Here is a 12,581-nt window from a genome sequence, read left to right on the forward strand (position 1 = left end):
CCCACAGCCCGCACCTCGCCTCGCGCTCCCTCCCTGCACACCCGGGTGCTCCGCCCTGCGTTCCGACCCCCGCGTCCCCGAGTCTCCCGGTCCTCCGCACCTCCCCTTCTTCGCACCTCCCCATCCCCTGTGCATCTCCGACCCGTGCCCCGAGCCCCGCGTCCCCGCACCTCCCCACACCGCCTCCCCACCCCCAGCCCCGCGCCCTGTCCGGCGTCTGCCGCCGCCCTTCGCATTCCCTTGTCCCCGCGTCCCGCATCCCCGTCCCTTCCTCGGCTCTCGTCCCATCCCGGACGCCAGCGCCCCCGCGCCGCACAGGCCGGCGCGCCCAGGTGGATGCGCGCGCGTTGCGTGGAGACAGGCGCCCGGCACACCCTAGCACGCCGGCCCGCCTCCCGCGCCGCGGATTGGCTTCCCGCGGGCTGGCGGGACCCGATTGGCTCGCGCCGCGCGCAGGCCGGGCCCGTTTCACGGTGGGTAGCACCGCATCGTGGATGCTGCTCAGTCCCGCCGCGGCCCCCAGGAGCTTGGAGCCCCAGCGCCCGGGCGGGGCCGGGCGGGGGCACCGCCTGAGCCGCTCCGCCGCCGTCCCCGGGCCCGCGGCCAAGGGCATCCTAGGGTCGCGGCCGCAGCCTTTGGTTGCGGGCGGCGGACAAAGGGCCATGCAGGGCCGAGGGATGCGGCGCGGAGCGCGCGGGAGCCGCTGAGCGCGGCCCGGGGCGGGGCGGGACCGGCCGCGATGCCGTGGTTCCCGGTGAAGAAGATCCGCAAGCAGATAAAGCTGCTACTCCTGCTGGTGCTGCTCACCTGCGCCGCGTGGCTCACGTACGTGCACCTGAGCCTGGTGCGCCAGGGCCGCGCGCTGCGCCAGCGGCTGGGCTACGGGCGAGGTACGGGAGGGGGCGCGCGCCCTGGGGAGGGGGCGGTGAGGGCCCTGAGCAGGGTTGGTCCCAGCCCTCCCGGCGCCCGGCTCCCGACGCGGGCCAGACCCACCCGCAGCCCTCGTCCGCCCTTCCCAGAGCGGCTGGATTGGGGCAGGGGGCGCAGTTTGGCCGGTCCAGGACACCCAGTGACGTCATCAGTGGCGAGCGAGCGCGACCCTCTTGGGAACGTCCCGGAACCTGGGCAGACCGGGCTTTGGCCGGGCCCGGCGGTGACAGGGTTAACAGGGATCTCCCCGGGCGCGCTGGGAGTTCCAGAAGCGGAGCCCAGCTGCTGCCTCCACCGCTGGTCTGTGCACTTAGCACAGCCCCGGATTCCCCATCCGCTGGGGGGTGGGGGTGGCGGGCGGGGGGCGCAGAGAGCCGCGGGAAGGCGTCCCGGAGCGCGCGCCCCAGGTGCACCTGTGCCCCGGGCCGTGTGATGGGGGAAGACTTGGCGGCGGAGCCATCGCGGGGTGAACTCGCGCGGGCTGCTGGCGCTGACCCTCCAGTGGGGACAGACAGCGCCCCCGGGAGACACCTGGGGCCCTGGTGAGCTCGGTGGGCGAGCCAGAGGAGGGGGCCCTGGAAGGCCCTTGACGCAACCTTTGGGGGAAGGGCGCTCCAACGGCAGGAACAGCATGGCAACCGAGTGCCGTGAGGAGGAAGGACAGAGCGCCGGGCCCCGACAAGAGAACAGGGGAGAGGGAACCTCCTCAGGCCGGAAACATCCCAGCCAGGCTGCCCCATGCCTCTCCAGGAGGTGGGGTATCCTTGGGGGGTGGCGGCGAGAGTCCCAACAATGACTCTGACTCACCGCCTCTGGGGCCCATCCACTGAGGGGTCCAGACCTCCCGGCTGGGCCCCATTCCCTCCCCCGCTCACCGAAGCCCCTCCCCCTCCCTGCGGTGTGCCGGATGCCTGGCCCCATGGACCCCAGGCCAGGGGTCTGGCCTTGACGCCACCCCCACCCCCAAGCCATGCCCCTCACAGACACCTCACCTTCAAGAGGCCTCCAGCAAGGCTCAGCCCCCAAAAGGAGCACCCTCCCCCGGCCTCCCCTCCACCCCGCCACCTATCAGCGAATAAGGCAGGACCCCGGAGCATGAGCCAGGACTGGGCAACACCAGCCCGCTCCTCACACAGCTGTGTGGTTTTCGGAGCAGCCACAGTCCTCCCCAACCTGACTTCCTGAGCAGCGGGGAAGCCTAGCTCAGCAAAGCGGAGTGGGAGGAGGTGTGGGAACTCCACTCCTGGGGCCTGTGACGCCGGGCAGGAGCTGTTCAGGGTCCTGGAAGACCAAGCCTCACATGGCACCCTCCAGGGGCGGCCCCCGCCCCCAGGCTGCAGCCCCTCCTCCTGCTCAGGCGCCTGTGCCCCAGCCAGGGCAGGAGCTGGACATGCCTGCGGCCATCCTGACTGTGGGTCCGTGATGCCTTCACCTCCAGCAGGGAGGCCACCTTGGGACGGGGCAGCAGTATCTTCCCAGTGTCCAGCATCCTGTGCAGTCAGAGGTCCCCCAGGGAGGAGGGGTGGGAGCCAGGGAGCCTGTCCAGACCTCGCCGTGCTGGGGCTGAGCCCCGTAGGACCACGGTAGCAGCCTGGGCTGGGGTCCTATTCCAGAAGGCTCCCCCGGGATGGGCACGGATATCACAGCCCAGGCCTGGCCCTGGGACAGAGGGGAGATCCTGGGTTGGGTGTTTCTGGGAGGGGGTCCTGGAGGGCAGAGGTGGGGTGCAGTGAGGCCTCCCCTCAGAGGCCTAGACCCAGGTTTGGACTCCCAGTGGTGGGAGATGTTCAGGAAGGAGGCCTGGGTGTTGGGGGTCCAGAGGTGGTCTGCCCCGGGCTAGGAGGCTGGGGTTACCACGTGCACAGACGGACCTGGGACGGGTTCTGAGCCAGAGCAGCGTGCCTGTCCCTCCTCTGCTGGGGGGGGCAGTGCCCGGGCTCCTTTGGTCCCTGGCCCCCGTCTCAAGGGCAGGAGGTGGTGCAACCACAGCGGGGGTGGCTCAGCCTCAAGACAAAAAGCTCCAGCAACAACCAACCCTTAGCGCTTGGTTCTGGGAAGGGAGGCAGGCGCAAGACACCCCGGCACACGGGAGGAGAGCTGAGGGCACAGAGCGGTGCTGGGGGTCATCCTGGAGGTGGAGTCCCCGGGGAGGCTAGCCAGATGCGGGGGGTGTGCACACACATAACTCTGATCTGCTCCCCCACACCCGCCAGGGCCTGGGAGAGCCAGGTACAGGGCTCCAGGCCGCTGCAGTGGGACATGGGAGAAGGCCCCAGCACCTGTCCCGCTGAAGGGCAGGATGCCTGGTAGCACGAGGGAGCTGAGGGCGGAGGGGCCTCAGTGGGAGACGCTGGCCTTCCTGCCCTGGTCCGACCATGGGGATGGCAGTGCCTGACCCCAGCAGCAGGGCCGGTGGCCCCGGGGAGATCCTGGGCCCTGGTCACACCCACGTGTCCCCCACAGACGGTGAGAAGCTGACCGGTGTGACGGACGGCCGGGGCGTCCGGGGGGCGCTGTCCACTGGAAGGGCAGAAGACTCCAGCGAGAGCCGCGAGGAGGAGCAGGCGGTGAGCAGGGCCGTGGGAGAGGCCCCCGTGTCCCACACACGGGGACCCTGAGTCCGTGCGTGTGGCTCGGGGGTGGCCCGGCACCACTCTCGGCCCAGACTCAGGCAGAGGCGGGCCTGGAGGTCCAGTGGGCGTGGGGCCGAGCCCGGGCCGAGAGGCCCTCCCCGCCTTCACGTTGCTCAGCTCGGCCCCGGTGCGCTTCCTCTCCTGCAGCCCGACGGCCAGGGCCCAGACATGCTGCTTCCTGGGGCCACCGGAAGGCTGCCCCCCCTGAACCTCACCCATCGGGCCCCCCCGTGGCGGGAGGAGGTGAGCTCTGAGCCTGCGGGGGCCTGGGGGCCGGGGGGGCCGGGTGGGCCGGGCGGGCTGGGCGGAAGGTGAGAGCCTCCTCCCTCCCCAGTACCTGGGGCAGGCCAACCTGCATGTGTTCGAGGACTGGTGCGGCGGTGCCGTGGGCCACCTGAGGAGGAACCTGCACTTCCCTCTGTTCCCTCACGTGAGTGCCTGGGGGCCGGGCCGGGTGGGGCCCCACTGGCCCTGGGGGGGGAGGGGTCGAGTGGGGGCTGACGCCAGAGTCCCTGCCCAGATGCGCACCACCGTGAAGAAGCTGGCCGTGTCCCCCAAGTGGAAGAACTACGGGCTCCGCATCTTCGGCTTCCTCCACCCGGCGAGGGATGGTGCGTGGAAGGGGCCTCGAGGGGGGTGGGGGCCTGCCCTGCAGGGCCCACAACCCCCTGAGCCCCCATCTCGTGGCCTAGGAGACGTCCAGTTCTCTGTGGCTTCGGATGACAACTCTGAGTTCTGGCTGAGCCCCAATGAGAGCCCGGCAGGTGCCCGGCTGGTGGCCTTTGTGGGCAAGGTACCCTGACCCCAGCCCTGCCCTCCACCCACCCCTGCCTCTCTCTTTGCTGGGTTCCCTGTGGCTGCGGTCCCCGAGCTCCTCCAGCTCCTCAGAACAGGGTCGGGTGGGCTGGCGCCCCCACAGAGAGGGTGAGCCCCCGCCTCGTGTCACCCCCCTAGACTGGCTCTGAATGGACGGCGCCTGGAGAGTTCACCAAATTCAGCTCCCAGGTGTCCAAGCCCAGACGGTGAGTGACAGGGAGCATGTGCCCACACGAGTGCCCGCGTGAGGGCCGGAGGGACGGGTCCTGAGCCCCCCACCTCCTCTGGGGTCCTTGGGGCGGAGCAGAGCATGCCCCCCTGATGCCTCGTGCCCCCAGGCTCATGGCCTCCCGGAGGTACTACTTCGAGCTGCTGCACAAACAGGACGACCGAGGCTCGGACCACGTGGAAGTGGGGGTGAGTGCGCCCCAGCCCCCCCACAACCCCGCCGCCCCCCCCCCCCGCAACCCCGTCCCTGTGGAAGGAAAGACAGCTGTGGGCCCTGCCCACAGGGGCTTCCTGTCTCATGACATGACAGGCGTCAGCACTTTTGGGAGGCTTCCTGGAGGAGGTGGCCCTTGAGTGATGAGAGGCTGGGGGGAGGGAGTGGGGGGAGGGGGCATCGGGAGCCGTCCCGAGCAGCAGGGCCTGGGCCGCTCCGGCTTCCGAGAGTGAGGCCGCCGTGCGGAGGAGAGAGCCTGGGGGTGCTGGTGCAGTCTCGGACGGGAGGTGGGTTTGGGAGAGCGGCAGCACAGAGGCCTGCGCCCGGCTGAGGGTGGGCCGGTGACCGTGGTGGGCGAGGGGACGCTCGGCCCAGCTCTGGGGCGCCCCGGGTGTGTGGCGTGTCACCTCGCTGGGTGGCGGGTCGGGGCTGAGATATGGGTTTGGGGTGAGCTTTCAGAGGCCAGGTGTGGCGGGCTCAGGATGAGTGAGGAAGAGAAGAGGGCCTGCCTGGGGCAGCCCTCGGGACCCCCAACTTGAGGGGGGCCGGGGAGGGACAGCCCCTGCAAAGGGGACTGGGGAGCAGCTGCAGAAGTGGGGGGTGGGGGAGGCGTGGGCTCTGGCCCTTGGAGGGGCCATGGCCTCCAGGACCTCAGTGGACTGCAGACTGGGGTCGGGGGCAGGTGAGGGAGCACCTGGGATGCCAGGACAGGCTCGGGGGGGCCCTTGCCTGCCCGCAGGGTGCCCAGCCTTCTGGGCCTCCCCTGGCTTCCTGCAGCCCCTCCCTGGGACCCCTGGGGGCTTCCTGCGTCCTTGAGGGGCCGGCCCCGCCTCATCCCCTGCTGTCTGGTCAGGGAAGACCCACACCTCTCTGTCCCCGCTGTGTCCCCACCCCTCCCCACCCCACCCTCCGGTCGTGACCACCGTCTCCGCCCCCCAGTGGCGAGCCTTCCTGCCGGGCCTGAAGTTCGAGGTCATAGGCTCTGCGCACATCTCCCTGTACGCAGGTACGGGGCTGGGGCCTCTCCAGGTGCGTGGGGGGTGGCCTCCGGGTGTGGGCAGGGAGGGGGAGGGGCGTTCTGGGCAGCGCGCACACCCTTCCTTCCCCAGAGGAGTCAGCCCTGAAGATGGACCACGTGGCCCACGTCCCGCAGTCCCCAGCCAGCCACGTGGGGGCGCGCCTGCCGCAGGAGGAGCCCAGGGCCGACATGCTGAGGCCAGACCCCCGAGACACCTTCTTCCTCAGTGAGAGGGGGCCCGCCGGGTGGGGAGGCCGTGGGGGCTCTGGGCTGCTGGGCTGAGGCCAGCCTTCCCGCAGCTCCCCGCGTGGAGCCCTCGCGTCTGGAGAACGTGCTGGAGCCCTGCGCCTACGCGCCCACCTACGTGGTCAAGGACTTTCCCATCGCGAGATACCAGGGACTACAGTTTGTAAGTGCCGCTGGCCAAGACGGTCCGGGGCCCTGAGTCCGGGGCCCTCCCCACCAGGGTCCCCGGAGCGCCCCCAGCCCTGCCCTGAGCCCTCTGCGCCGCCCCAGGTGTACCTGTCCTTCGTTTATCCCAATGACCACACGCGCCTCACTCACATGGAGACGGAGAACAAGTGCTTCTACCGAGAATCGCCGCTGTACCTGGAAAGGTGGGTGGGGCGGCGCCAGGCAGGGGGCGGGGCCTCTGCGAGCGGGCTCTGATGCTCCGCCCCCGCAGGTTTGGGTTCTATAAGTACATGAAGATGGACCAGGAGGAGGAGGGGGAGGAAGACGAGCAGGTGCAGCGCCGGGCCTTCCTCTTCCTCAACCCGGGCGGTGAGCGCCCCCCCCCCACCCCGCCCACACGCCCCCAGCTGGCGCCCGCCGGGCGGGTCGGGCTGAACAGCGCTCTCCGCAGACTTCCTGGACGAAGAGGACGACCGGGAGCTGCTGGACAGTCTGGAACCCACGGAGGCGGGCCCGACGAGGAGCGGCCGCCGCCGGGCGGCTGCCAGAGCCCCCACGGAGGCTGGCGCCACCCCCACCCCGCCCACGCCCCCTGGGCCCACGCACCAGCGGATCCCCAGGCGCTCCCGGGCGCTGAGCTGGGCCGCCAGGGCCGCCCGGCCGCTGCCCCTGCTCCTGGGCCGCGCCCCGCCGCCCCGCGCCGCAGCGGCTCAGCAGCCCGCAAAGGTCTATGTGACTCGGGTGCGGCCGGGCCCGCGGGCGCCCCCTCGGGCCCTGGAGGCGCTCAGCCCAGGTGGCCCGCCGTGGCCGCCTTTCCCCGGGGTCTTCCTGCGCCCGAGACCTCTGCCCAGGGTGCAGCTGCGGGCGCCCCCACGCCCGCCCCGATCTCGAGGCTATAGGACCGGAGGCTCCCAGGCCACAGGGCCGAGGCCTCCCTCCCAGGCGCAGGCCACCCAGGGGAGCCGGCAGGGCCCGTCACAGCCGCTAGTACACGCAGCGCCCACGGAGAACTTGAATACGTCGTCCGAAACCCAGCCCGTGACCTCCTTCCTCAGCTTGTCCCAGGTGTCCAGGCCGCAGCTGCCTGGCGGGGAGGAGGAGGAGGAGGAGGAGGAGGAGGAAGGGGACGACGGGGCGCCGGGTGACGAGGCCGCCTCGGAGGACAGCGAGGAGGCCGCGGGCCCTACGCTCAGCCGCTGGCGCGAGGAGGCCATCGACTGGCGGCGCACGTTCAGCGTGGGCGCGGTGGACTTCGAGCTGCTGCGCTCGGACTGGAACGACCTGCGCTGCAACGTGTCCGGGAACCTGCAGCTGCCGGAGGCCGAGGCCGTGGACGTGGTAGCGCAGTACATGGAGCGGCTGAACGCCCGCCACAGCGGGTAGGGGGAGGGGCACGGGGGTGGAGACCCCGCCTCCTTGGGACCCTCAGGGAGGGTGTCCTCTCCTTCCTGGACCCGTTACTGCCTGGGGCCCCGTCCGATGCTGGGAACCCCACGCCCACCCCTGGCAGGGCTGACTCCCTGCCCCGCACCTCCAAACCCCAGCCTGTCCCTTGGGCCCGGGTCCAGCAATGCCTCTGAATGCTCAGGCCACTGCTGCACCCCGAGGTCAGGCTGAGAGCCCCCAGGCCCCTCCTCTGCCGGCAGAGCCTCCCTGGGCCCCGCAGTGGGGTCTCCTGGGGAGGGGCTAGCCCAGGCCGGCTCCTGCCCCGCTGCCCTCGGGGGTCAGCCCCAGGCTCCGGGCACCCCCTCTGGCCTCGGGGAGGCGCTGGGGGCTGCGCAGAGCTGTGCTGTGCCTGGAAGGGGGGCAGAACCCGGTCGTGGGTCCCGAAAGCCACAGTCAGGGCTGATTCCATGCCTTGTGACACAGCACTCTGAGCAGGAGGGTGTGACCTGTTTGGGCTGGAGGCAGCCATGGTGCTGCCGCGGAGGAGAGTGGACGCGGGGGAGCCCATGGGGACCGTGACTGGTGGGTGGGTTGACGTGACCTTGGCAGTGACTGATGGGCCATCCTGGCCTCTGGGGGTCGGGGAGGTTTGGGTCTAGAGGCTGAGGGGACGAGCTTGCCCTCAGCTCTGTGCTCGAGTGTCCCCTGGGCTCACGGGGTCTGCTCAGTAGAGTGGTCGTGGCCATGGCCCCAAGACAAGAGTGCAGACAGACCCAGGGCATGGGGGGCAGAAAGCCCCTGGCTTTGGGGCAAGTGTGTGGGCATGGCAGGGGTGGCAGCGGGGCATCTGGACCCCTGGGGAGCCAGCCAGGCCCCCACTGCGGGGGCAAGGACAGGCCGGCGGGAGGAAGCTGGGCCTTTGTCAAGGTTAGGGTCCTGTTTTCCCAAGATGAGGAGAAGCCTCTGGGTGCTTTGCAGGGGGAGCGGGCAGGGAGGGACCAGAGGGCTGCTCAGGGCGGACCCAGGGCCTCTCCCCAGAGACCAGGGCAGCCCCTGGGTCAGTGCCAGGGAGGCAGAGGCTTGGAGGGGCCACGCAGGGCCTGGGAGGGGCTGGGAGGGAGGGGAGGAGCTTGCCAGAGGGACACCCCGGGGGACGGACGAGGAATGTGCCCGTGCAGTGTGAGGGGACACAAGGCCACCAGCTAGAGACTGCTGAGGCCTTAGAGGGCTGCTTTAGACCCCTCCTGTGTGCAGGGGGCACCGCTGAGTGGTTCTGGGCCTGCCGGAAGGGTTGCGGCTGGGAGACGACCAGAGAGGACCGGCCTGGGCTAGCTGGCCGCCTCCCCTTGCGAGCTGCCCTGCGTGGGGGTCGCAGCCTGGGTCTGCCTTGGGGGATGTCCCCCCCAAGGGGCGATGGGCGGAGCCTCGTTTCCCCGGGCTGGGGGCTGATCCGGCCTCGGTTCCCAGGCGCTACGCACTGCTGCGGATCGTGAACGTGGAGAAGCGTCGGGACTCGGCACGCGGGAGCCGCTTCCTGCTGGAGCTGGAGGTGCGGGAGCGCGGGGGCGGCCGCTTGCGCCTGTCGGAGTACGTCTTCCTGCGCCTGCCCGGCGCCCGCGCTGCGGACGTGGATGGGGACGGAGAGAGTCCGGAGCCCACGCCCGCCGCCTCCCTGCGCCCCGACGGCCGCCCCGAGCTCTGCCGGCCGCTGCGCCTGGCCTGGCGCCAGGATGTCATGGTTCACTTCATCGTGCCAGGTGCGGGGGCGGGGGGGGGGCTCCGGTTTGACGGGGACGGTCTAGGAGGCTCTGTGGGAAGGGGCGCCGGCGTGGGGGCTGCGCGCGGGTGTGTGTGTGTGGGGGGGGGTCGGATGGGCTCAGTGGCCCCGTCCTCTAGTGAAGAACCAGGCCCGCTGGGTGGCACAGTTCCTGGCGGACATGGCTGCGCTGCACGCACGCACCGGGGACTCGCACTTCAGCGTGGTCCTGGTGGACTTCGAGAGCGAGGACATGGACGTGGAGCGGGCCCTGCGCACTGCGCGGCTGCCCAGGTGGGGGCACACCCCCAACACCGGTGGTGGGTGGGGGTTCCTAGCGCATCCTCCCTCCTGGGGAGACCGGGTTCTCCGGCGCCCAGGAACCCTTCCCTGTCACGCGCACCCGCAGCTACCAGTACCTGCGGCGGACCGGGAACTTCGAGCGCTCGGCGGGGCTGCAAGCGGGAGTGGACGCGGTGGCGGTAGGTGGGCAGGCCGCGGGCGGCAAGGCGGGACCTGCCTTTCCGAGGGGAGGGCCGCTGGCCGACCCCCCTGCTGCTTCCAGGACCCCAGCAGCATCGTCTTCCTGTGCGACCTGCACATTCACTTCCCGCCCGGCATCCTGGACGCCGTCCGCAAGCACTGCGTGGAGGGCCGGCTGGCCTTCGCCCCCGTGGTCATGCGCCTGGGCTGCGGGAGCTGGCCGGGGGACCCGCACGGTAACGCCGGGGCAGCAGCCAGACCTCCTGGGGCCTCCCCCATCCCGAGGCTGGCCTGCACCCCACCAAGGCCCCCGTAATGCCCTGTAGCGTCTAGGACACCCCCCCTCCCCAGAGTACACACGTCCTCCCCGGGTACCCCAAGGTCATGCCCCGCCGCTGGGAGCCTCCTCCCTACCTAGTCGTGTGCGGGGTTCCTAGGGTAGGACCCACAGGGAAGGGTGACCCTGGGAGCCCCCGGCTGAGGGGACCCGCCCCATCAGGGGACTGGGAAACCACCCGGGGCCAAGGTCCGAAAGCCCCCCTCGGCCCCCCAGGGTACTGGGAGGTGAACGGCTTTGGCCTGTTTGGGATCTACAAGTCGGACTTCGACCGCATCGGGGGCATGAACACTGAGGAGTTCCGGGACCAGTGGGGCGGCGAGGACTGGGAGCTGCTGGACAGGTGACCCTCCCCCCGTTGTGTGGGCAGACTCCCTCACCCAGGACCTGCGGCCTGCAGAGACCCGCAGCCCCACCCCGGGGTCCTGCAGACCAGGGACCAGTTCTGCCCCAAGACCTTGCAGGCCCAACGGGCGGGCACCCCCAGGCCCCCACCGGCCCCCGGGCCCTGCCGTGTGGAAGCCCTGGCCAGCTCCCTGCCCTGTAGCCCCCAGACCGGGGTCCTGGCGGCCCCCAGCCCCCAGCCCTGACGCCCGTCTCCACCCAGGGTCCTGCAGGCGGGGCTGGAGGTGGAGCGGCTGCGCCTGAGGCACTTCTACCACTACTACCACTCCCGGCGGGGCATGTGGGGCACACGCGCCCGCGGCCGGAAGGGCGCCCGCAGGGAGGGGCCTTGAAGAGCCGACGCTGCCCGGTGCCACTGCAGTCCCCAGCGCTGTCGGGGGCGGGGGGGCAGGGGCTCGCCGCAGGGGCCCAGCCCCACCTGTGCCTGTTCCCCGCGGCCTCCCGGGCTGCTGCCCCTCAGGCCCCCACCCAGACAGGCAGCCCTGACCGCGGGTCAGGCCCGGGCTCGCCCCCACCCGCTGTGCGACAATTTCTGTGAAATTTTGCCGTAGCGATGACGTTGTTTTCAGGATTTCCAAGAGTTCCGTCTGTTCCGTTTTTTATTCAGAATGAAATGAAATATTTTTTTTAGTTCCGACTGGTCCTCTGCCTGGCTCTCTTGGGAGGACAGAGATGGGCCCCCGTGGCGGCCAGAGGGCCCTGCACCTGTGGGTGGCCCTGGGCCCTACCGCTGCCCCCCGCGACCTTCCCGACCCGCAGCCACAGCGGCCTCGCTGACCCCGCCCTCCACCCCCAGGTCCACTGTCCCCTGCCCCCTGCCCGTCCATTCCCTTTGGACTTCGGCGTGGGGCCCTGGAGGGGACGGGCCGCAGACGGACACCGTCCTCACCACCGTGGCCCGTGGAGTCATGTGGCCTTCCCACCTGCGAGCAAAGCGCCCTCGCCACGCACTTGGTCCCCCACCCCGGAGACCCGAGACCCCGGAGACCCGAGCGCCAGCCCTGCCCCTCGCTCCTCGGGGGTGGGGGCCCGCGGCACCCTGGGTGGGGGCTGACCTGGGACCAGGCGCGCGGCGTGTGTCAGCTACATGCGACTGTTGCTCATGGAGCCGGCAGTTCAAGGGCGGCAGGGCACTAAAGAGTATCGGCCCAGAGGCTGAGGACCAGCTATTCCGGGGCACAGCCCCAGTTTCCAGCTGGGTTCCGGCGGTGGGAGGGAGGCGGTGGTCCGCCTGGTGCCAGGGGCCCGCCTGCATGAGGCGCGTGCAGCCGCTGCCACAACTTCCACAAGCGGTGGCGTTTCTGACCTTGCGGTTCTGAAGGTCACATCCTGAAACCGCCGTCCGACAGGGCAGCGCCCCTGGGGGCTGCAGGGTGGAAGCCGCTTCCGTTCCAGAGGCCGCCTGGACTTCTGGGCTCCGGGGCTCGTGCTCTGTCTTTGGAGCCAGCGCCCTCCCATGTCCCCGTGTCTCCGTGTCCCTCCCAGCCCTGCACCCGTCCTCACGTCCGCTCCGACCCTGGCGCTCAGACGGTCGTCCCCGCATCTCAGTCGACACCCTTTCCTCACTCACAGCCACAGGCCCCTTCCCCACGCGAGGCGGCCGTCGCGGGTCCCAGGGCTTACGGCGCGGACCCTTGCCGCTGTCGGCCTGGGCACCTGCTCCCTGGCACTCAGTGGGGAAACCGCCATGCATCTGCCCGGCGGCCCAAACAGTCCTCCAGGGATGCGCCCAAGTCCTGCCCCTAAGGCACTCCTCACTCAGATTTGTAACCTACGGACACAAAGCAGCAGGAAGAATTTGATAGAAGGAACCAGAGAGACGCTCCCGCGTGGCCCCGAGAACACCCTAGAGGTGTCCCTGCTGGAGGAGCAGCGGGAGGCACTCGGCTCTGGGCTGCCGGCTGCAGCAGCCAGCAGGTGTTCAGAGATGCCAAGTCACCTGTGACGTTCGGGCGTCATCG

At 70.6% G+C, this 12,581-nt stretch overlaps 1 protein-coding gene across 1 annotated transcript; it reads left to right on the forward strand.

Annotated features, from left to right (window-relative positions):
• The first annotated feature begins 580 nt into the window (after positions 1-580).
• B4GALNT4 (beta-1,4-N-acetyl-galactosaminyltransferase 4) lies at positions 581-11,112 on the forward strand. Its single transcript, XM_045821088.1, has 20 exons — positions 581-890; positions 3,394-3,497; positions 3,711-3,806; positions 3,898-3,993; positions 4,084-4,174; positions 4,256-4,356; positions 4,518-4,585; positions 4,718-4,796; positions 5,761-5,827; positions 5,931-6,065; positions 6,139-6,248; positions 6,356-6,456; positions 6,525-6,622; positions 6,705-7,632; positions 9,107-9,396; positions 9,536-9,689; positions 9,805-9,877; positions 9,961-10,114; positions 10,432-10,558; positions 10,823-11,112. Exons 1-20 carry the CDS (start codon positions 740-742, stop codon positions 10,950-10,952), a joined length of 3,153 nt encoding a protein of 1,050 aa, XP_045677044.1. The 5' UTR covers positions 581-739; the 3' UTR covers positions 10,953-11,112.
• The last annotated feature ends 1,469 nt before the right edge of the window (positions 11,113-12,581 follow it).

The sequence above is a fragment of the Phyllostomus hastatus genome, unplaced genomic scaffold (genome assembly GCF_019186645.2).
Source record: "Phyllostomus hastatus isolate PE091 unplaced genomic scaffold, TTU_PhHast_1.1 phas_scaffold_443, whole genome shotgun sequence".
NCBI classification, from domain to species: Eukaryota; Metazoa; Chordata; class Mammalia; order Chiroptera; family Phyllostomidae; genus Phyllostomus; species Phyllostomus hastatus.